Source organism: Trichosurus vulpecula, chromosome 5 (assembly GCF_011100635.1).
Source record: "Trichosurus vulpecula isolate mTriVul1 chromosome 5, mTriVul1.pri, whole genome shotgun sequence".
Taxonomy (NCBI): Eukaryota; Metazoa; Chordata; class Mammalia; order Diprotodontia; family Phalangeridae; genus Trichosurus; species Trichosurus vulpecula.
The window spans coordinates 254,062,732-254,088,312 of record NC_050577.1 but is presented as its reverse complement, the minus strand read 5'-3'; the positions used below and the strand labels follow the sequence as shown (position 1 = coordinate 254,088,312).

General features: G+C 40.7%; 1 protein-coding gene across 2 annotated transcripts in view; it reads left to right on the top strand.

Annotated features, from left to right (window-relative positions):
• IRAK3 (interleukin 1 receptor associated kinase 3) overlaps positions 1-25,581 on the top strand; it is a 121,893-nt gene that overhangs the window by 36,269 nt on the left and 60,043 nt on the right. For both annotated transcript variants that reach the window (XM_036759277.1, XM_036759276.1), the window contains exon 2: positions 19,898-20,080. In XM_036759277.1, coding sequence (XP_036615172.1) covers positions 20,041-20,080 — 40 coding nt within the window. In that variant the 5' untranslated portion in view covers positions 19,898-20,040. The remainder of the gene's footprint in view (positions 1-19,897; positions 20,081-25,581) is intronic.

The following is a 25,581-nucleotide window of genomic DNA, read 5'->3' as shown; positions in this document are numbered from 1 at the left end:
CCTACATTCTAGCAACCTTCTTTGTAGTGGCCAGTATAACCCCTGTCTTCCTCCCCACTCGCCAATAAATCTTGGACCTTGTCTTGAATGTGTTAATGAATTGAGGAAGAAATGGCTGTTGCTTTGAACATCGCTGGTGTGTTTAGCCATTTTGTGAAAAGTTGCTTTCAGCTCCTAAATGGATATAACCAACGGGAATGCTGTTGCTAAAAGTCTTCAAATAGAGGTTGGATGATTACTTTGAGGAAATGTGGTAGAGGAGATTCCTGTTCATGTACAAGATGACCCCTGAGATCCCTTGCAATCCTAGATTCCTGAAACTGATACGGGTTGCTCCTGGCTTTCCTCTCTTGACATCTTGCTCCTTTGCTTGGTAGCCCTATGAGAAAATAAAAGAGCCCACTTGATTCAATGGTACTTCCCTTTTTCCAGCTACTCTGTATCTGCCCATGGAAGCTAAGATCAGGTACCCCTTCTATAATACCTGCCCTAAAGAGAGAAGCAGGGGGCTTACATTCCAGGAGACTCAAACTTGGCCTGCAGGGAGGAAGTTGGAGAGGGGCCTTGTAGTATAGGAAAATAGAACGCATGAAGTTCGCTGCCATTAATACTGAGGAGGACTTAGGGCCTAAGGAGGGAGTGGAGATATTATTGGAGAAAAAACAAACAATCATAATAAGAATAAAGTTTAAAGTTCATCTTTTGCTTTTTGATGCCTTCTGAATACCGAGGCTCTGTTCACTGAATAAATTATACAGAAAGAGCCTTTGTCAAAACATTTGAGCTGTTATTTGGATGATTTTTTAAAATTATTTTTTATGTCAATAGTATTTTATTTTTTCCAATTGCATGTAAAGATAGCTTTTAACATTCATTTTTACAAAATTTTGAGTTGCGAATTTTCTCCCTCTTACCTTCCCCTCCCCTCCCTCTTCCCCAAGATGGCAAGCAATCTGATCTAGGTTATACACGTGCAATCATGTTAAACATGTTTCCATATTAGTCATGTTGTGAAAGAAAAAACAGAACAAAAGAAAAAACACTAAAAAAAAAACCAAAGAAAGTGAAAATAATATGCTTCAATCTGCATTCAGACTCCATCTGTTCTGTCTCTGGATGTGGAAGCATTTTCTATCATGAGTCCTTTGGAATTGTCTTGGATCATTATATTGATGAGAAGAGCTAAGTCTATCATAGTTGATCATCACACAATGTTGCTGTTACTGTGTACAATGTTCTCCTGGTTCTGTTCACTTGACTCAGCATCAGTTCACGTAAGTCTTCTCAGGTTTTTCTGAAATCCGCCTGCTCATCATTTCTTATAGCACAATAGTATTCCATTACATTCGTATACCACAACTTGTTCAGCCATTCCCCAGTTGATGGGCATTCTCTCTTTCCCCAATTGATGGGTATTCTATCAATTTTATTTGGATGCCAAATCCTCTTTTTCTTTTTTTTTTTTGCAGGGGGGAAGGCAAGGCAATTGGGGTTAAGTGACTTGCCCAAGGTCACACAGCTAGTAAGTGTGTCCAGTGTCTGAGGTCGGATTTGAACTCAGGTCCTCCTGACTCCAGGGCTGGTGCTCTACTCACTGCGCCACCTAGCTGCCCCTATCCTCTTTATTCTTAACAACATTTGGTCTTTGCCCCTTTTAGGGGTGCTGGGGTGGATCGGTGTTAGCTATGAATTAATCAATATAGGAAACTCACAGTTTGGAAAATCCTTTTACCCATGGAGATTGTCTATTTATCTGTAACCTGTTGTGTTTAGGAGTTACCTTGGGGAAGTGAGAGGCTAAATGATATGGGCCCAATGACCACCTAGTTAGTAAATGTCAGTGGCAAGATTTGAGCCCAGGTGTTCCTAGCTCTAAGGCAGACCCCATCTACTATGCCACACTATCTCTCAAGTCTTTATCATAGTTTGCTATTCTGGTGGTATAGTAGCATAATAGTTTTGTAGAAAGAGCACCGTTCTAGAGTCAGATAACCTGGGTTCAAATCCCACTTTTGGTACTACCTGGGTGATCCTGGGCAAATAGCTTAACTTCCCTGGACTCAGTTTCCTCATCTGAAAAATGAGATTAGACTAGATCAGAAGTGTCAAACATGCAGTCTGTATGAATGTCACAACACTCCCCAGCATGTCCCAAACCAGATTAAAATATATTCGGGAAATATTTAACAAAATAAACAAAAGTACAATAAAAGATAAAAAATGTTAGTATGTGGTTTTCTAAGTCAGTATGCATCCTGGAATATGACCCATAGATCTTTACATATAATTAGTGTCTGATTCTTCATGACCCCATGGACCGTATCACGCCAGTACTGTTCATGGTGTTTTTTTTTTGGCAAAGACACTAGAATGGTTTGGCATTTCCTTCTCCAGTGGATTAAGGCAAACAGAGGATAGGTGACTTGTCCAGGGTCACACAACTAGTAAGTGTCCGAGGCTGGATTTGAACTCAAGTCCTCCTGACTTTAGGCCCAGCACTCTATCCACTGAGCCATCTGGCTGCCTCATGTATGGTGTAGTGGCCCCCTTTTCTATTTGACTTTTTCACCACTGAACTAAAGGACCACTGAGGTTCCTTTCAGCTTGTAATCTGTGACCCTACAATCTTTTTTTTTGGGGGGGGGAGGGAGGAAGGCAGGGCAGTTGGGGTTAAGTGACTTGCCCAAGGTCACACAGCTAGTGTGTCAAGTGTCTGAGGTCAGATTTGAACTCAGGTCCTCCTGACTCCAAGTCCAGTGCTCTACTCACTGCGCCACCTAGCTGATCCTGCAATCTTCAAAACATTGTACAGAAGTGAACTTTCTAATCAGTCTTGTGAAACAGAGTCCTTTACCCAGGGCAAATGACAAAGTGCATCCCTTTGGAGGGTGTTGCGGTAAAATTGAAAACTAGAAATAAGCAAATGTTCTTTAACTTGAAACACCTTTACAGATGTAATGAAGCATTCTAGGAAAATCAGAATCTCGAGCCCTGTTCAGTGACGTTAAAATAGATTGATGTTTGAGCGACATTGCAAGTTTTAGCTAAAATTGTTCAAATGGTCAATGATTTATTTACCTCTATGCTAATATACTTCTTTCTTCCACGTATTGCATAACAATTTGTATTTAATTTTCTTCTTCACTACAAATCGAGTGATTGTGTTTTCATCAATACCATGAAATTGGGCCTCAGATGTTTAGCAGCTGTGGGTCAGTGGATAAGTCATTTACCATCAGTTTCCTATTCTCTAAAATGGGGGTGATAATAACAGCATCCACCTTGCAGGGTAGTTATGAGGATCAAATGAGATAGTATTTGTAAATCACTTAGCCTAGTGCTGACAGGTAGAAGGCACTTAATCGGTGCTTGTCTCCCCCACCCCACCCCCACTTAAGAATTTGTACTTCAGTTACCCATGAAGATAAAAAGCAAAGAGTTTCCTTTAATATTTTGGCCTATGTGTAAGGGGGGAAATTCCTCCCCACCCCAGCTGATGTAGTCATCTAGCTTAGAAAGGTAATCACAATGTATTAAGGAGATGTTAAGGAGTTTTCCTATAGCCTTACAATAATGTTTGAATAAGTATTTAAGCCATCTGAGAGGATTATAGAGCCCTGGCCATTGTATAAAGGCAACTGACACCACACAGAAAATATCTTGGAGAATTAGCAAATACTTAGAGAATCAGTCATGTCCCTTGGAGATTATGTGTGTGTGTGTGTGTGTGTGTGCGTGTGTACGTGTGTGTACATACACACACACATATATATGAAAATATATAATATAAAATTATATATACATATATTCAGCATTTGGGGAGTCTAGGCTGGGGTGTGCTTTGTGGAGCAGACCCTCGGGACTTTGTCTCCTCCCCATCTTTTCCGATTAATCTTGTCATCTAAGCTCCTGGACCACTAAGAGACAATGCCTCCAGCCAAGAGTAGAGACAGGCACTCAAGAATAGACCCTCCCATAGAAAGACGGTCTCCCAGGGGAAGAATCAGATTTAGGGAGCATGACCCCATGGGGCAAGCTATGGACTCAAGAAAGAAGCCAACCCATGAACCCAAGAGACATGTTGCACCCAAGAGGCTATGTGAGCATCCAATGAAGATAAAAGACATTTCCAGGATCTATGAGAATAGTTTTGTGGTTTGTTCTTCATTCTTTTTCTTTTCTTTTCTTTTTCTTTTTGGAGAGGGGAAGGCAGGGCAATTGAGGTTAAGTGACTTGCCCAAGGTCACACAGTGTGTCAAGTATCTGAGGCAGGATTCGAACTCAGGTCCTCCTGACTCCAGGACTCACTGGGCCACCTAGCTGCCCTTTGTTCTTTGTTCTTGAAGAGAACCACGACTTCAGGAAGGTGATGCCATGACTTGTAAGAGGATTGGATTTAAGTGAGGCAGTGCTGGGCAAAGTCACCAGCCTCACTTTCCCCTCTGAGTCCAGTAGCCAGATATAGACCAGGACGAAGGGAGATGGCCCCCTGAGAATAGCTAGCATTCTATAGGAATAGAGGTTGTAGATTAACCTTTGCTATATGTGTTTCCTACAAATGTACCTTGTTGCCGCTGTGCTCTAACTTGGAGCCACATTTTTCCGTGGATGCTCTTCGTATTTGTGGGAGAGTAAGCCCCAGATTTATAACAGAAATACACACACACATATTCCTATATAATACACACACACACACACACACACACACACACACACACCCTGTTCTTATTTTGCTGCCCATCCACTGATTGTAAATGGAAAACACATTAATGGGGCCTTGGCAGTTGTAGTGCTAGAAATACTTCTTCAAAGGATTACCTCTAGAATGCAATGTAGCACCCACTCTCTGGGGACCTACCCCTCAAAGTGGGAATGAAAGTTGGGAAAGCCTCTGAAGGGGTGACACATTGTATACTTATGTATTGTTTCAATAGAAGAAAAATATTGTTATTTGGTTTTGGTGTTATTGCTTGGCATAAGCAATATGGCTGAGTTGTGATTATTAACTTTTCTGCTTTTTCTGCAATTAAAAACTTTAATTGGGAAAGTTGGATTGTTAATTTTCTTTTTTTTTGTTTTGTTTTTTCTCCCATGTATGCTTTGGAGAAAAAAAAAAGAGAAATCATTAGCTTATCATAAGATAAACAGTAAAAATATTATCTTAACTTCTTAGGGAATTTTGCCTGGGGTTGTATGCAAAAACACACATACCAAATAAGGGTGTATTGCATTATTCTAAAAAACCCCTTCAGACATTTATTTGCATACACGGGCATGTGACTTATTGAACTTAAGTCCCCGGTGGTTAACACTACCTAGGAAAGTGTACAGTTTACATATGACAGCTTTGATTTCCTCCCTGAATATTGAATGATTTTGAACCATTCGGGATCATTACATGAAATATTTCTAAGCTAGCTCTAACTTAAGTTCACAGTTTGTTGAGAGGGGAAAAATAAGCTTGTGCTTCCAGCAAAAACCTTCTCTTTCCAGGAAATGCTATGAATATTATCAAAACCTTTTCTCTGACTTTGACTCCCACCCCCAAGAAATATGCTCAGTTTTCCTGGGAGGCATCCTGTCCTGAATTTGTCTCTTAAACACTTGTTCTCCTAATATTGACTCCAGATATTAATTATTCTGAACTTTATGATTTATTTTTATCTGTTTTGTGTTAAGAACATACCTAATCAATCATGTGCAAGTCCAGACTGAAACACTAGTAGAGAAAGTTATATATGTCAAAGAACATACCCTCAGGATTATCTTGGTCAAGAAGTTGTAGCATAAATCACTATGTTGAGGTGTTTATTTTCCAGTATTGAAATTAAAAACAACAATATGACAAAATGGGGTGGGGAGAGGGTTGAATCATCTAGCTAAGAATCAGGAGACCTGGATTTTATTTCTGGCTTTGCCTTTAACTTGTTTTGTGACGGTGGGCACCTTATTTAACCTCTCTGTGCCTCAGTTTCTTTAACTGTAAAATGAGACAGCTGAACTAGATGGTCTCTAAACACCCTTCGAACTCTTTCATTCTAAGATGATTTTAAGTGAATTGGACACTTTCAACATACTAATTATATCTCTTAGAGTCTTTAACCATTTGGGAATAAATTACCTCTGTGAATGACATAATAGACCTTAATTGTTATTTGAGGGTCAGCTAGGTGGTATAATAGATAGATTGCCGGCCTGAAGTCCAGAAGACTCATCTTTGGGAGTTCAAATCTGGACTCAGACACTTACTAGCTACGTGACCTTGGGCAGGTCACTTAACTCTGTTTGTTTCAGTTCCTCATCCGTAAAATGAGCTGGAGAAGGAAATAGCAAATCACTTCAGTGTCTTTGCCAAGAAAACCCCAAATGGGGTCACAAAGGGTCAGATACAACTGAAATGACTGAACAACAACATCATTAGGGAAAACGGAAAACCTATTAGAATATTGGAGGGTGAGCCATCAGAGAAAGGGAGCACAAAATCTCAGTTCTGGAGTGGTGCCTTTTAAATCGAACTTATTTCATGGAATCATAGATTTAGAAATGAAAGAGACCTTTGGGGTTGTCTAACACCCCCCACCCCTTAAGGATACGGAGGCCTGGAGAGATTAAGCGACTTGTCAAAGTCTCAGAGGTCATAGATGGCAGAGCCATGATTTTCTGGCTCCAATGCTTTTTCCACAGTCTCTTCTTTAAAAGAAGTCCAACCCAGAGACTTCTGTGGATTTTGTGCAACACAATTTCACTCCTCTTTGAGAGAGTTAGTTAATACATGCAAAGTGATACAGTAGAAAAAGCATTGGATTTAATTAGTGGACCTAGGTTCAAATCCTGGCCCTGATGCTTACTACCTGGGTGACCTTTGGCAATTGACTTGACATCTCTTGGTTCCAGTTTCCTCATCTAAAAATGAGGAGCTTGATGACTTCTGAGCTGTAAATCTATAAAGGTCATGTCACATGCTAAGCTTTGGGGACAACTATATAATTAATGAAAGAATCCCTATTCATAAGAAGCCAGCATTCCATTAGGGGAGACAAGGACATATAGAAGTATATATAGAACAAATATAGGCAATAAATGCAGAGTAGTTAAATGCATGCTAGTTTGGGAAGGAGGGCCCTAGCAGTTGAGGAGGTCAGGAAAGGCTTCATGCAGAAGACAGTACTTGAACTGAATTGTGAAGGGAGAAAGATTCAATGAGGCATAGGTGAGAAGGAGCGTGGGGATCCATGATAGAGCAGGTGGCCTCTGAACAAGAAGATAGTAGGTCGAAGGGTCGAAATGGAATAGGGTCTAGAATACCTCCAACAAAGGTAGTAATGTGGGGGTCAGCATCCAGCTGATAGTGGATATCCTCTGTCTGGTGAGAACTGAGCAGGGGGGCTATGCAGTTGGGTTGGGGAAAGGAGAAGTCCATGACTCCCTTCAGTGGTGCTGGTCTGTCTTCTAACTACCTCTTGGTAGCCTGGGATAGAGGAGAGGAATGTTACTCGTTGACACTTTGGCAGCACTTTTGGAGAATAAACCAGTATCAATGAGTTTGCAGGTCCATTGACCTATGTATACTGTGAAAGGTTCTATATATCACCAGAATTTTTCTAAAATAGAACTTTCATGATATCATTCTTATACTCAGAAACCTTCAATGGCTTCCTATTGTTTATGGAATAAACCAAATTCATTAGTTCAACATTCAAAGCTCTCCACATTCTGGTTTTACATTATCTTTCCTTTTTTTTTAATTTAAATTTTATTTTTCTCCAATTGCATGTAAAAACAATTTTTAACATTTGTTTTTTTTTTTTTTTTAATTTTTGAGGACCAGATTGTTTTCCTCCCTTCCTTCCCCACCCCAGCCCCACATTGAGAAGATAAGCAATTTGACATAGGTTATAAATGCACAGTCATGTAAAACATATTTCCATGTTCGTCACTTTACATGACATTTCTAATCCTATCTACTAAGATTACTTTATATGAATTCTTTTCTCTAAGCAAATTGTTCTAATTGCTGGTCCTTTGAATATACCGTGCTCATTGCTACCTTTGTTGCTCAAGTGATAACCTGCCTTCTCTCTCCAACTCCTCTTTTCTTCCCATGGAATGTCAACTTCTTCCCTCTCCATCATTCAAGATTTTATCTTTTCTGTAAGACCAGACTAAGTTTTCTGAAGGCTATTCTGCCTCTACTGTTTCTCTTCTAATTCATTTGTAAGGGTGAGGGTTGATTGAGTCAATCTCACCCAAATTATAAAAACCTCCGTTGAATCAGTCAGTCAAAAGCAATTCAACAAAGTGTTAACAAGAAATCTGTTTTGATTGGTAGAGCTACATGGTAATGATCTGTGGGGCCTTTATAAAAGCTCAAAGCCCGTATAGAATGTGGATTCAAGTTCTGGCAGCTTAGTGGGTAGCAACCTCCAGCCAAGGCTTTGAGAAGAAATCTTGGGGGAAGGGAAGGAGAAGGCCTCCAGCTTCATCTCCACCCCACTCCCATCTTATTTGACCAGAGGAAGACCTTGGGAACTTTAGAAGATCAGAAGAATTGGATCGATTGTTGTTTGAGGTGTATCTCTAAGACAGAAGCAGCTGATGACGATGGGTGCATTGGCAACTAAGGACAACCTAGAGACACCAAGGAAGGGCAGCTTCAAAACTCTACAAGGAGAAAAGCTATACCATGCCTACAGATAACTTGATGAGTACCCCAAACATAGGAGAAAAGGACTTCCAGCAACTAGGAGCTATGAATTACCCCTTTGCCATATTTCCCACCTAAGCTTGAGCCAACTTGGACTCTGCATTCACTTGTGGGAGGGTGTGTTACAGACTTTTTGGAGGAGGAATAGAGGAAGTTTTGTTCTTTCGTTACTATACCACCTTAGTAAATATCCATTCCTAAAAGCTGTCTGGGTGGCTAATTGATATGAAGTCATAATCCATTGAAATTGTCATAATCAATTCAAGTAGCATACCAATGAGGGCTCATGAGTTGTAGTATTAGAAAACCACGTCAAAGTCCTCAGGGTCCCTGAGGGGATTAAATAGCCAGCTGCCCCCTGAGAGACAATCCTCTCAGTGCTAGGAAGGGATAAGAGAAAGATCCCGGAGCATGTGCTGCTGTACGTTGTTCATACTGCTGCCGGAATGAAATTCCCTGTATGTCCATTGGGTCATGTCAGTCCTCTGCCCAGAGGTCTTTAGTGGTTCCCCTTTTTCCTTCTTACTCAGTAAATTCCGACTCTTTTGCTTGGCATTCAAGGCCTTCTGCAATCTTGTGCTGAGGTTTATCTTTGCTTATATATTGTGCTTTAGCTTGGAAAACTAACTCCCTTTGCCCTAAAATTAGCGAACTGGATTCTTCTGCCTCTGTGCTTGTGTTCACATGGTTTCCTGCGCTTAGAGTGTTTCTTCCTTCCTTGAATTCCTGTCCATTCTTTAAATTTGACTTAACTATCAATGCCTCCGTGGCATGGCAACATGGTAACTAGCTAAGATTGCACGTGAAGCAAGAATGTAGTTACGACTCACTCTTCTAATGTCGTAGTGTGATATCACCTGGGCCATCAGAAGCATGCATCCTCCGCCCCTTTCAGCTTTGTGTGAGCCACAGGCAAGTACTTCAATTGCCTCACCTTTTGGGGGGTTTGTTCTGCCTCCCATGTGGTGTTATCCTCCTGGTTCATAACAGCTTCCTCTTCAGACCTCACACCTGTAATATGGTGATATTGTGTATTTTAATTATTTGGGTTTGCATATTTTCCTCCTCTCAAAGTGTGTCATGAGCTCAGGGACTAGGTCTTATCTGAATTTTGTGCCTCGTGTGATGCTCTTCAAAGAACATTTTATAAATATTTGTGGAATGAATAGACTTTTTAATTCAAATTTACTCTAAGTCAAAATATGGAGTCTGTATGGCTTTCATTGAGATTTTGATATACGGCTCATGGAATCTAGATACTGTGGAATATGTATGTACGTGTATGTGCCGTACAGTGAAGCCCACATCCGTTCATTTATTGGAGATGGGGGACACAAATTAGCATTTTGTTTCAGAAGATACGTGCTGTTCAAGTGTTTAACCGTGTCTTTTCTAACACAGCCTTTAACGGATAAAGATAGAGAGACCGTTCACTATAACATCTGGGACACAGGTCGTTAAGTCTCTTAGTGTACATGTGGGTGTGTACACCCATACCCACCCACACACATATATACATACATACATGTATACACACATATACATATGTGTGTGTTTGCACACACATGCCGTTTGCCTCTGGAGAAGGAAGTGTCAAACCACTCCAGGATCTTTGCCAGGAAAACCCCAAATGGAGTAATGGAAGAGTCCATATATACAATACTATACTGTACTCACACATGTGTGCTATACGATATGATACAATATGATACTATGATATGCACGCGTATACTGTACTATATGTATACATGTTTACTGTACTATTTTATGCCAACATATATATACACACACTATACACACATATATACTATACTATATACATACGCTATATACACATATACACTATACTATACACACATATATACTGAACTATATACACATTCTATACAATATACACATATATACTATACCATACACATAGACTATGCTATACATATACAATATACTATATTTGCTATACATACACTATGCTATACATACATTTATACTATACTATATACAAATGTACTATACATATACATATATTATACATCTATACTATACTATACATAAACATTTATATTATACACATATACTATATTATAATATACATATATACTATACTATGCTAACACATATATACTAGACTAGACCATGCCATACCATACATACACATCTATACTATACACACATATGTTATACATACACGTAGATGATTATACACACACATCTATACTATACATACATGTCTATACTGTACTGTACCATACTATACTGTGCGCGCGCGTGTGTGTGTGTGTGTACACAAAGCTTCTCTGGTGCGTCTTTCATTCTGACAATTCTCTCGAGAAGGTGCGATGGTGTAAGGGCCAATTGTTTACTGCATTTTTTTCTCAGACTGAGACTCTTCACTAAGTCATGCCAAGGACGCCAGAGGCAGTGTGCTATAGTGCATAGACAGTGGACCGAGGAGCCCGAAAGCCCCAGGTTCAAGTTCTCCCTTGGACAGATATGGATTGTGTGACTTCATTTTTCAATTCTCTAGGAGTATAAGTTGTTGATCTTCCTTCTTAGAGGGAGCTGCCTCATCTGGGAGTTCCCCACACCAATGAAATCACCGGAGGGGTGGGTTTAGGCCTGCAGCATCACTGAGTCAGCTAGTAGTCAGGGCTGGTTGAGGGATGCCCAGTCGGCCACCCGTCAATGTCTTGTTAGACAAGATAGAGTACACATACATCTAAAGCCTAAGGTATACGTAATGAGGAGTCCGTGTGTGTAGCGAGGTAGGGAGGTGATACAGATAATCCAGGGGAGTTCTGGCAGGTACCAGGGACTGTTACTATACCAGGGAGGGAGATAAGTATTTAGCTGGGGCCCACTCACGAGTAATTGCTAGGCATAATGTTCTTGGGTTGGGGAGAAGCTTTTAGGGAAAAAATGTGATTTTGAAATTGGGTTCCAAGTACAGGCACTCAAGCACCCCATCCTTAGGGCTTGTCAGAGGTAAGGCTCCAATCAATGGGTTAATCTTCAAGAACTCAGGATGACTTGCAGGTCAGGAGGAGGTCAGGAAGCAGGACTTTGATGGAGCGCTGTATTGCTAAGTATCCTAAAAATCTCCAGATGTTTGATATGCCTTACCTGTTGTCTCCTAGGTTGAAAGAGGAGATGAATACAAAGATATTCAGGGAGATAGAAGAAAACATACATTTTTATCAGTCAATCCTTATAATCAATAAATGAGGATTTTTCCTTTTTTATAATTTAATATTTTATTTTTCCCCAATTATATGTAAAAATCATTTTTAACATTTGTTTTTAAAATTTTTTTTAATTTTAAAACTCTCTTCCCCCCTTATTGCCTTCCTCCCCCTCATTAAGAAGGCAAGCAAGCAGTCTGATATGTTATACGTGTGCAGTCATGCAAAACATATTTCCATGCTAGTCATCTTGTGAAGGAAAACACAGATAAAAAAACCAAGAAAAATAAAGAAAGTAAGAAAAGGTATGCTGTAATCTGCATTCAGACTCCATCCATTCTTTCTCTGGAGATAGATAGCATTTTTCATCATCAGTCTTTCAGAATTATCTTGAATCATTGTATAGCTGAGAACAACTAAGTCTGAATGAGCATTTATTAAGTGCTTACTACTAGCCTGGCACAATGCCAGAAGGGAGGGGAGGAGGAAAAAAATAATCCCTGCCCTCAAGGAGCTGCCATTCTAGTATGGGAGACTTGAACATAAATACAAGATGCATATGGAGTAGATATGATGTAACTTTAGAAGGAAAGACTCTCTGCAACTGGTCTCTTGAGCTGAGTTGGGAAGGAAGCCAGAGATTCTAAGAGGCAGAGGTGAAAAAGGAGGGCATTCCTGGCGTGGAGGACAGCCAGTACCAAGGTACCAAGATAGAAGATGGAGTACTGTCTATGAGGAATGGCAGGTAGGCCAGTATTCTTGAACTGTTGAGTTTGTGAAGGAGAGTAATGTGGAAGAATACAAGAAAGGAGGAGGAGGAGGAGGAGAAGGAGGAGGAGAAGGAGGAGGAGGAGGAGGAGGAAGAGAGGAGGAGGAGAAGGAGGAGGAGAAGAAGGAGAAGGAGAAGGAGGAGAAGGAGAAGGAGAAGAAGAAGAAGAAGAAGAAGAAGAAGAAGAAGAAGAAGAAGAAGAAGAAGAAGAAGAAGAAGAAGAAGAAGAAGAAGAAGAAGAAGAAGAAGAAGAAGAAGAAGAAGGAGGAGGAGGAGAAGAAGAAAAGGAGGAGGAGGAGAAGAGGAAGAAGAGAAGAGAAAGAAGAGGAGGAAGAGGAAGAAGAAGGAGGGGGGAGGGGAGGAGGGAGAATACTAGAAAGACAGAAGGAGCCAAGTTGTGAAGGACTTTACATGCTGAATGGGTGTTTATATTTGATCCTAGAGGTAACAAATAGGGAAGAGAGAGAGAGAGAGAGAGAGAGAGAGAGAGAGAGAGAGAGAGAGAGAGAGAGAGAGAGAGAGAGAGAATGTGTAGTGGGATGTTATAGTTAAATCTTCACCTTACTTACTTTGGCAACCATTTGGAGGATGCTTTGGAGTGAGGAGGGACTTGAGGCAAGGTGACCAAGTAGAAGGTTATTGCAAGAGCCCAGGTAACAGGTGATGGAGGGCCTGAATTGGGATGATAGTAGTAGAGGGAGGTCTCCAAGGTGGAGAGAAAGGAAGAGTGCCAGAGATGATGTAGAGATAAAAACAAGATTGGCAACTGATTGGATAGATATGTGGAGGGAGTGAAAGTCAAAAGTGGAGGATGATGCTGAGGTAGTTAGTGACCCAAGGCTGGTGGTGCTTTGACAGTAATAGAGTTCAGAAGAGGGATGAGTTTTAGGGCAAAGATAATGAATTCCATTTTAGATTTGTTGAATTTGAGATGCTTGTGGGGCCTCCAGGCAGTGAGTGATGTGGCCTTGGAGCTTAAGAGAATAGAGCTGGAAATATAGCTCTGCATAGAGGTGATGACTGAACCCATAGGAGCTGATGGGATCACTCTGTGAGTGTATGGAAAGAAAAGAGAAAAGGGCCCAGAATGAGGCCTTGAGGTACAAAATTGCTAGGGATGACATGGATAAAAATAGAGCAAAGGAGACTGAGAAGGAGAGGTCAGGCAAGTAGGAGGAAGACCTAGAGAGGAATGTCACAGAAGTCCCAGGAGCAGAGAGTTTTCAGGGGGAGAAATTGGTCAACACTTACTTATTGCAGAAAGATCAAGAAAGATAAGGATTGAGAAAAAAATAGACTTAGCAACTAAGAGATTATTTATAACTTTGGAAGGAGTAGAATTGAATGATGAAGTCAGAAGCCAATTTATAGAGGGTTTGGAAGGGGATGAATGGAGAGGAAATGAAAACACTGAGTGTACTTGGCTAGTTGAAAAAGGGAGAAAAAATATATATATATATAGGACCATTGCTAGTAGAATCTAGTGAATTTCTTTTTAAGGATTGAGATTTGAAGGTTCTTGTAGGTAGCAGGGAAGACATCAATAAATAAGGTGAGATTGAAGAATAGAAAAAGGGGGTTATGATAGTAGAGGAAATTTGCTGGAGATGGTCAGAAGGAATGGGATCAAGGGTCTGGATAGAAGGACTGGCCTTGGCAAGGAGAAAGGCCACCTCTTTATCAGAGTTTTGAAAAGCCGGGGAAGGATAGAGACATTCCAGTTCACTGACATGAAATACTTAGTTGTAGCTATTCTTTTGCAGCCTAACCATGCATTTGAATCGAATCCATCATCCTCACTTAATGTGTGTATATGTTTCATTTTTAATAAAGAGAGCTGCCACTCAAAGTTAGATTAGTTATTGGTTCCCAGTTTTTTTCTGCCCAGCACCCCCTTTGTGCATGACTACATTTTTCATTTCCACCTTTCAATTTTGTTTGCACGATATTTGGCAGCAATCACAATGAAAACATGTAAAGCATAATGTGGTTTTTCAGTTTACAAGGAAAAGCAGGACAGGACTGTTTTGTAATGGAAAATTACTTTAAAGCAAGGAAACTTGCCTATTGCAATCTATTTATTGCTTGCTTGGAGTTTAAGCAAATCAAATTACTCACAAGTAGAATTGATAATGTGAAGATGCTACATCAATTCAATTTAATTTAATTCTACAAACATGTATTCAGGGCCTACTATGTGCAAGGCATTGTGCTTTTCCCAAGGCATTTCATTGCAGATAGTATACTTGATGAGGGTCAGGTTGTGATGTGGCAGGATGTCTCAAAGAATTTCAAAGACTCGGGCTGACTCCAAGCCAGTTAGAGAAATTTATTGTGGATTTGTGATTTCATGCTCTGGTGAGTGGTTAAGTTCCTAAGAGGAACTTGCAATTTCAGTAAAGTTAAGACGGACCATTTTATAGAGTATGTGATGCTGCTTACGCAATCAAAATTTACATAAAATATAGGAATATGATCGATATCAGAAAAACAGGAGGGGTTTGTTAAGGGATTAGGTAATAGGGGAAAGGGTCCCTTCTGTGGTTCAGTGGTCAAACATCCTGGTCATGCTGCTTTCTGATTGGCTAGCTATTGTGGTCCTGTCTGGTCAAGATGGATAGTTGGATGTTGCGGTCCTGTCTTGGGCTAAATGGATGATATAATTGTGGTTGGGTACAAGAACACACCTGTTCAAATATGTGGATTGGATCTGGGGGCAGTGTGTAGCTCGGGGCAGTGCGCATGCTGTTAAGTGTGGCCCATAAGGAAGTTAGGATATTTGGGCTGGGGACAACTTTAGGATTCCATCCTACTTAATCCATCAATCAGTAAACATCTATTAAACACCTACTATGTACCAGAACATTCTGCTAAGCTCAGTGTAGACATATCTCTAGAGATCAATAAAACTGAAGGCTCAGACCTCTGATGACCGCCCCCCCCCCCCCCCCACTCATGGCTGGAGAAGGCATAGAAGAGAGACAGATGCAGAGAAGTCTGGGGAACCCTCAAGAGGTAGAGAGAGATCATGATGTTCATTCCTTTCTAGGCTTCATTCTAGATTTTGTCTACCATGCTCCAGAAACCTTATCATCCTGGAAACTCACTGCAGCCCTGAAATTCACACATGAGAAGTCTCATCTGAGAATATGACCTTTGATTGGAGGGCTCCTCCCAGGACCAGTACTTAAGGAAGGCCCCCAGGCCAGCCATATCTCATCCCTCTTCCTACAGTACTCCCTTTAATTTCCCATTCCCCTTTTCCCTTCTTCTTTTTTGGCTTCCTTTTATGGATTATCTTTCCCCATCAGAATGTAAGCTTTTTATGGGTAGGAACTGTCTTTTTTCCACTTGTGTTTGTATTCGTGGAACTTAGCACAGTAAAGTGCTTAATAAATGTTAATTGACTGATTGCTTTGGAGACTACCAATGACCATCAGGAGGCAGTTTCCCAAAGAGCTTTTCGAATTTTGTCAGGGACAGGGATTTCCCAGTGTTTCTCACCACCTAGGACTGTGGAATTTGGGAATTTCCTATGTCTTAATATGACTTCTAACAGTGGTGGTTCCTAGGGCCCTCCCAGTTGTGAGTTTGAGAAGACAGCAATTGCCTGGTGGGCAGAGAACAAACCTTTTCTTCAAATTGAGGTTGGTTTCAGTACCTGATCCTGGAGCTTACTTCTTGTCCTATGGCTTAATTGAAAGTCCTATAGTTTTGATACAAAACACAAGACTGACTCTCTGTAGTACATAGGCAGAGGGGGAGGGATGATGACATCCAGTATTGACCAGCATAAATCCTTTACTGAAATCATGCCAAATTCCACAAACGTATTCAGGGATTTGGTTGTCTTCTTTGTCACCCCGACTCTTCTTTAAAATACACTTAAGATTTGAAACTCATGCTGAAAAGCTATAAAATGTCATGGTAGCTAGGTGGTGGAGTGAACAGCATACTGGACTTGGAGTGAAGAAGATTTGAGGGTGAATCCTACTTCAGACACTTTCTAGCTGTGTGACCCTGGACAAGTCCCTTTATCTGTTGTTGTTAAGTCGTTTCAGTCATGTCTGACTCTTTGTGACCCCGTTCAGGGTTTTCTTGGCAGAGACGCTGGAGAGGTTTGCCATTTCCTTCTCCAAATCATTTTACAGATGAGAAAACTGAGACACAAAAGGTTAAGTGATTTGCCTGGTGTCACACAACTACTTAAGTAGTAGAGGCTAGATTTGAACTCAAGTCTTCTTGACCCCTAGCACTCTATCCATTACACCACCTGGCCACCCTTTATCTCTGTGAGCCTCAATTTCCTCGTCTTTAAAATGGTGAAAATAATAACAGTGTACCTCAAAGGACTGGGGTGTTGTTTTTGTTGCTTTTTGTTTCTCCCTCGGTGTTTTTTTTTTCCTGAATTCAACAAACACCAAATAAGATGAGAATTTCCACCTACAAAGTAGAACATAAAAAATAGAATTGTACATAAAGCTGTGAATCTATTACTTATAGCATGTTTTTCTTTTTAAGTATATGATAAAAATCAGAATGCTATTTATAAAGCTGTCATGCTTGTCTTTCTTTCCTATTGGTTTTACTTCTGTTCTTTTCTGTGCATTTTTTAAAAAGATGCTTCAGTGACCCTCTTATTTTTTTCTATTTTGGTAGTTTCCTTCTTCTTTGCTTCCCCCAAAACCCCTTCCCAAACTGAAAGGAAAGAAAAAAAAACAAACCCTTTGTATCAGATATTGACAGTCAAATAATACGAGACCCCTCACTCCCACCCCCATTGACCATGTCTGAGGATTAATGGTCCATCCTGCACCTCAAGTTCATTCACCTCTCTGTCAAGAGATAAGTGTCGTGTCCTCTGAAATCATGGTTAGTCATTGCTTTGTTCATTTTTCTTAGATTAGTTGTTGCTTGTTGTTTTTTGCAATGCCGTTGTATAAATTGTTCGCCTTGAACATGCCACTCCATCGCTCAACGTTTTCACTGACTGTACCCCATACCTGCAATACTCTCCCTCCCCATCTCTTTATCCTGTCTTCTCTGCTCTTTTCAATTCCCAGCCAAAAAACAAATCCTACCTTCTATAGGAAGCCTTCCCCAATCCTTCTTAATTCTATGGGCCTTCCCTCTGTTGGTAATTTTTTCAGTTTTTCTTGTATGTAACTTGTTTGTACTTAGCTTTTTGCATGTTGTCTCCTCCATTAGATTGTCAGTTCCTTGAGTGCTGGTACTGTCTTTTGCCTCTCTTTGTATCCCATGTACTTAACACAGTGCCTGTCACATCATAGACATTTAATAAATGTGTATTGATTGACCAACTAGTTCTTACCACTTCACTGTGAATCAGTTCATATATTTTTTGTCTGAAGTCATCTCATAGGGTAGTTGTGAGAATCAGAGGAAATAATATATGTAAACCTTAAAATAATATATATATATATATATACACATGTGTGTATATATGTATATATTATATATGGTAAATACCACATGTACACATATACTGCATATATACATATACACATATATGCATATACCACATATACCACATGCACATATATACCACATATGCTATAGTAGTGTATATAGTATATATTACTGTGTCTTTTAATTCATGACAGTACATGAACTCCTCACCATTCAGTTCAGCATTAGAATTTTGAACATAAATTTTAGTTCAATTGAAGGAACATTTATTAAGTATCTACTGTTTAAAAAGCATCATTAATATATATTTAAATCTTCCTCTCAAGGAGATTATACCTAAGAGAGTAGAAATGACCCGTACCCAGATAACAATGATACAAGGAAAATGATGCTAGATCAGGCCAGCACAACACACAGCCTGAGGGCTGCTTGTGGCCGGCCAAAGGATTTTGGGTGGCCTGCAAAAAATGCAGAGGATGTGAAAGAAAGTAAAGATGTAGCGAGTGCTTTGTCTGTGCCTCACTTAACCCGCCTTCCACTAATCACTCTTGTGCCCGTTATATAACTTGGCGAGTGGGTTGCCGCTGCCTCACTCGCTCCTGTTTGTCACATGACCCACAACAACCAAGCAGCGTCACTCTGTCTCTAGTGACTAGACCATCTGCGGCCCAAAGAAGTTTTAGCCTACGTTAATTTTGGCCCCTACCTACTGCCACGTTGTGCAGGTCTGTAGTAGGTGATCTCCCAAGTCCCCTCTACCTTTCTGAATCATGCAGTCTTTTGATCCTAAGTATGAGGAAAGGTTCAGGGTAAGTATTTTGAGATATTTAGGAAGGAAAGGACCAGGGAGGGCTTTGTGGAGAAAGTCCCACATGAGACGGGCCTTGAAAGACAAGAAAGACTTGCACAGATGATGGGGTTTGGCCATTTCAGCCACGGGGGAACTTTAACAAAGATGTGTAAATGGAAAACATCAGGACAAGAACAGGAGATTCATAGTAGACCAGTTTGGCTAAAGTATAAAAGAAACAGAGAGTATTATGAAATAAGGCTGGACAGGTAGGCAGGAGGCCGACTGAAGAGGCTATTTTTAAGTAGTTAGATCTGTCAAAAATTGTCAATGGTTCTCCATTGCCTCCTTACTGATTAAGGTCCTCCATAGCTCAATGCCAGTCCTACCTACTGCAGAATCAAATATGATCTCAGTTTACATTTTCTGTAGTAGATAATGGGCAGCCATTGACAGTGTTTGAGTAGAAGTAATGATCGGGGCAGCAAGGTGGTGCAGTGGATAGAACACCAGGCTTAGGAAGACTCATCTTTCTGAGTACAAATCTGGCCTCAGACACTTACTAGCTTTGGGACCCTGGGCAAATCACATAGCTCTGTTTGCCTCAGTTTCCTCCTCTGTAAAATGACCTGAAGAAGGAAATAGCAAACCACTCCAGTATCTTTGCCAAGAATACCCCAAATGGGGTCATGAAAAGTTGGACATGACTGCAAACGACTGAACAACAAATAATGTGGTCAGAGTAGAGTGCTAGGAAGATTACTTAGTAGTATGAAGAGAGAATTTTTGTAGCTCTAAAATAAAATTATCTCTCTATCTATAAATTGTTTTCCATCTACATATTTATACAGATACCACCTATCTCAGTTGAACATTTCCCTCTTTTCCCTCCAATGTTATTTTTTCACTTCCTCAATGGTTTTTATGGACAGCCACTCAGTGACTTTCCTTCTTGGTTTGATGTGAAAATGATAACAATCTTCTCTTTCTTCTGTCTCCTCCCCCTCTCCCACCCAATTCCACAGCTGAACGCCTTTCCAGCAGTTGGCTGGAAGTCCGACACATTGAAAAGTATGTTCAACAAGGTAAAAGTGGAACAAGGGAATTACTCTGGTCTTGGGCACAGAAAAACACGACTATCGGTGATCTTTTGCAAGTACTAGAGGAAATGGGCCATGAACGAGCAATTAATTTAATTTTGAATCATGGTAAGTCCTTATTCTGAATATATTAATGTCATTGATGTTAAATATTGCTGTATTTGTGACCAGTGGGGGGAGACAAGGTGGCATAGTGGAGGGCAGTCTTGGTGTTGGGGAGACCTAGGTTTAAATTCTGTATGACTCTGGGCAAATCACTTAACCTGTGAGTGCCCCAAGGCAATTCTAAGGCTATACCTTATAGATAAGTTGCCTATCCGCAGGCGTAGAGCACCGGGTCTGGGGTCTCGAAGACCTGAATTCAAATCTGGCCTCAGACACTCACTGCCTGAGTGACCCTGGGCAAGTCTCTCAATCTCTATTTGCCTCAGTTTCTTTATCTTTAAAATAAGGATGATAGTAATGTCTAGGTAGTCCCAAGGTAGTATGAGGATAAAAATGAGGGCATTTTTGTAAAGCAATTTGCAAATCTTAAAGTACTATATAAATGCCAGCTGATGTTACCGCTATTGGTGGTGGTGGTGTTTCTAATCTACTAGGTGAGTTCCATGGCCTGATGAAATCCTATGTTGAGACCAAAAGAAGAAAGAAAGAAAGAGAGAAAGAAAGTGTCCGTGTATTCCTTTGGAAACATTAAACATTTCCTCGAACGACACTGACTTGTTTTTTTGTGTCAGAATCCACTCCTCACCTAGTAATTCTATTCAGAGAGATGACAACATGTCTTCTTTGACCATATTCCTCTTTCCTCGGTCCACAATGACCTGGTCTCTTATTTCCCTGGCTTCATTTCTCTCTAATGCACCTAATACAAGTCTGATTTTTAGTAAAACAATTCAGTTATCTGTCCAATAAGCATCTGAGAATGCTTAAGGTCTACACATAAGATGAAATGGAACACATCGTTAATTTCTAGATAATTTTATGCCATGATTTATCATATAATTAAATGTTAAGACCATAATGAGATTTCTTCCTGCAGTCCAAATGAGACGGCTGGAACAATTCACTGGCTTTTTTTTTTCATCTTTACTTTTTGGATTCTGTTACACCCCTCACTCTCCCTTTCTCTGTAGCAGTCATTCTGGTAGGCTGCTAATTGTTCCCTTTTTCTCTTCTGCTTCTGATAGCATATAAGCCGGAATGATATAATAGTAAATGCACGTACTATCTCCCCAGTCCCTTCAAAGCCTGTGGCTTCTACCACTGAGGGGCCCCAGCTCTGGACTCATGCTGGCTCGGTTTAGGCCTGGAGGAGCCTGATTCCAAAGCTGTATTTGTGGAGATATTCTTGCATCCTTATTAAAGCTCATTACACCCCCACCCAAGACCTGAAGGGAAAAGTTTTCAAGCTTAAGCTTAGCTCATGTCTAAGGTCTTTCACAAAGGAATTAACTGAGTCCCTTCTAGAAAAGCACTGCTAGGCAAGAAGTCATAGAGGAAAACAACTCCCCCAGAGACAGTCCAGCAGTTGCCTCAAAAAGGGATGAGACCAGGAGGGCCAAGGATCCTAAAGACCAAAGAGAAACAGCAATGAGGTTCTCCATGCAGTTCAGGGCTGCACAAGCAGATAGTCAGGAGCCTGCGGGTACTCAGACAAGAACGTGACTCAGAAGACAGAACCAGAATGAACTCCAGGAAACAGCTTCCGCGTTCAGGGTTCTCTGAGCAGGGATGGAGTGGAGGATGCTGCCGAAGCCAGCAGAGGACGAACTCTAAGCAGAGATTCCTGATGAACGGGAAGCCAGAGCGAGAGCTGGTAATAGGGACATGTTGGAGCAGCAGCAGGGCATAGAGAACCAGCTCCTTTTGGTCACCGAGCAATGACTGATCACCATTCCAAAAGACTGATGAAGGATGCTTCTAGCCTCTTGGCATAGAGATGAAGGAATAGAGGCGAAGAATGAAACGTACAGAGACAGCTAGGATGGTGCAGTGGATAGCACACTGGGTCTGGAATTAGGAGGACCTGAGCTCAGATGTGGCCTTAGATACCTACTAGATGTGTGACCTTGGGCCAATCATTTAATCTCTGTTTGCCTCAGTTTCCTTCTCTGCTAGTTAGGGAAATAACGTGAGGGTGATCGTAATAAATAGCACCCACCTCCCAGAGTTGTTGTGAGGATCAAATGAGATAATATTGGGGCAGCTAGGTGGTATAGTGAGCAGAGCACCAGCCCTGAAGTCAGGAGGACCTGAGTTCAAATCCAGCCTCAGACACTTGGCACACTTAGTAGCTGTGTGACCTTGGGCAAGTCATTTAACCCCAATTGCCCTGCCTTCCCCCCTCAAACAAATGAGGTAATATTTATAAAGTGCTTAATATAGTACTGCACACATAGTAGGTGCTATGTAAATGTTAGCTCTTATCATTTAATCTCTGTTTGCCTCAGTTACCTCATCTATAAAATGGTGATAATGATAAATAGCACCTACCTCCCAAGGTTGTTGTGAGGATCAAATGAGATCATATTTGTAAGGCACTTGGGAAAGTGCCTAGAACGTGGGTGGGTAACCTGTGGCCTTCTAGATCCCCCAGTGCGCTCTTTTGACTGAGCCTCAGTTTTACAGAACAAATCCTTTTATTAAGGTATTTGTTCTGTGAAGTTTGGATTCAGTCAAAGGGCCACACTTGAGGACCTAGAGGGCCACATGTGGCCTCGAGGCCACAGATTCCCCCTCCCTGGCCTAGAACATAGTGGACTTTATATAAATGTTAGCTACTATTATTATACATTTTCAGACACAGGCAGTTTATGAATTTGTTTTGCATAACTCTATTTGCTGTCAGAGTTTTTTCTTTTTGGGGAGAATTTAAGGAATAGTGGGACATTTTAAAAAATTTAATGGGGCCCTGATGCATGCACAGACCCTATCAACTTCCTTTGTTGGTACAGCCTCTCTGTGTGGAGGATTCTAGGGAGCTTGTTTCTGGGAGAACCATTATGATGTGTAAAGGAAGTATCTTGGAGAGACTGTGAAGCATTGAAATTCTGTAACTGGTTTCAATCAGCTAACCAAGTAGTGAAGGGGAAGCTCTCTGGTGGGTTTTGAATTCATTCACAAAGGCCTGTCAGCATCAGCAATAGTTTATTTTGCTTCAATCTTTTGGGGGATTTCAGAGACTGTCATTCAGGTGTCTAGTGAGAGATGATGCTGTAAGGGGAGAAAGCATACAGTATTTATTTTCCTTTCTCATGCCACAGGGCCTTAAGAAAGAGGCCTTGGTCCTTGGCCTTTTTATTTGTTTTTTCCCCCATTATAGGTGAAGGGAATGAGCCTCCATGAGCTTGTGAATTCAAGAGTTCTAGAGGTGGCTACAACACTCCAAGTTCTAGGTTAGGTTTTACAACCTTCCCAGCATTAATGCGCTAAAGAACAAAGAGCAACCTTGTAGATAGACCCGTGCCTGTTGAGATGATGACTCATTTGGCAGAAATGCCACCTTTGGATGTGAACTTGGTGAAACCAATGCTATGAGAAACCGAACTAAGTTGTAAGCCACTCTCCCAGACTCTGAGTTGGTATAGGGAAGCTATACCCCTTGAGATGTTGAGGGGAGACAATGTTAATTTATTTGTTCTTTCTATATCTTTAAAGCAAATATCCCTCTGTAAAAGCTAATCCAGTGATTAAATGGAGCTGAGGCACTAGTTAGTTACTATCACTTAACAATGGGAAGAACATAGCTGATGGGGGCCCAAGTTGATAATGATAGAAAAAAGAGATGACCCAGCCCCTCAGAGTTACCCTTTAGAACCCTGAAGAGCAAATGCAGCACTCTGGCTCTGGAAGACAGAGCCAGGGCGTACATACTAGTTCACTAAAAAGAAAAGAAATGAAAGAGTCAATGAATAATTTAAAAAATCCAAAACCCAGAAGAGAACAGAAGGAAGTTCGGAAGGGGGACACAGATAAAGAGGGAATCTTCCATTTTAAATTTGAATTTATACGAAAAGATCCAATGTTTATGTAATGAATAACAACAGCTACTGGGGTGAAGGGAGAAAAGTCCCCATGCTTCCTTGATCGAAGCCTGAGAAGGATGTTCTAAGAATCTTAATATGCTTAACAGACAAGAAAAGAAACTGAGAATTTAAGAGTGAAGTCATTTTTTTTAAAGTCTGCTGAGGGCAGCTAAGTGGCACAGTGGATAGAGCACCAGCCCTGGAGTCAGGAGGACCTGAGTTTAAATCCAGCCTCCAACATTTGACACTTAGTAGCTGTGTGACCCTGGGCAAGTCACTTAACCTTGATTACTTCCTAAAAAAAGACAAAAAAAAAATAAAGTCTACTAAGTGGTCCATTCTTCCTGACTCAGTGGACAGTCCTCTTTTATGTAGTCACACTGCACTTCCATCGTGGGGAATAACGGAAATGAAGGTAGGGTTTCATAGCCCCCAAGTACAAGTCTATAAGGAACAATAAGGTGTTGCTGATTCATCCCAAATCCTAAATACTTCAGCACTGAGCCATAATATATGTCTTTCAAGAAGTGACTTGGCATCCAGCAGATTAGGGACTAGGGAATGTGATATTCAATGCCGATTTTAAACCTACTCTATTTTCTCATCCTTTGTGGTTGGAAACATATCAGTGATACTGTTCCCTTGTCACCTTGCGTGTTATATTATGGTACTTAGAACTCTTAGGTTAACAGCTCTTCAAATTCAACATCTTTTCCCTGTTTGGTTCTTTTCATCTTTGTGTATTTTTGTCTCTGCTTCATACCACTCTGCTTCTGGGATAAAACAGAACATGCAAACAATTCCAGCTTGTTACCCAAAGAAGCTTTGAACACACAAAGATTTAGACCTTGAGAGTTGAACCTGAAAATAATAGCTTCTGAATGACTTTGGTTGTTGTAGGTTATTCTCTTAATGGGATATAAGACTTCATTCCCATGGGGTTCCTGCCATGATATCATCTGCATTCCTCAGCTCTACCCCTTTCTCTTTGCTTAGCCAGCAGAATGTAGCTCTGTGAAGTTGACTGATCAAGTTAAATTCGATGGGTCCCCTGGAATTGTAAATGCAATGCCTTTTCTTTATCTGAACCCTTATCGGTCTCTAAAGCCTCCCACATGACTTGCTGTTCATGATATAAACACACAGAGATTTGACCGGACACAGTGGTATGTTTTATGCTTTGCTTTCCTCAAACAGATTTTGGCATGGCTTTTCACCCTCTGGGTTATTTTGTCAATGCAAAAGGGGCTGATTTGGCTTAGAAAAAGGCATCAGTTCTGTCCTCTTGCTTGGCTCCATTATTATGCAGTTCATGTAACAAGAATTTTTTTTTAAAGAAAAACAGTTTCCTTGTTAGTGAATTCATATAAACCCCTTTTATTCGTTTATGTGCCTAATGCAAGGTGACAAATAAAGCCTGAGACAGAAAGGAATAGAGATTTTGAAGCTGCATTCTTCATTAAAGAAGATAGAATTGTTTAACTGTGACTACTGGAATTTCTTTTATAATGCAAAATTAAATCTGTCTGAACACAGAGTTGAGTAGAAACAGAGACTTGATTCATTGGGGAAAAAAGTACA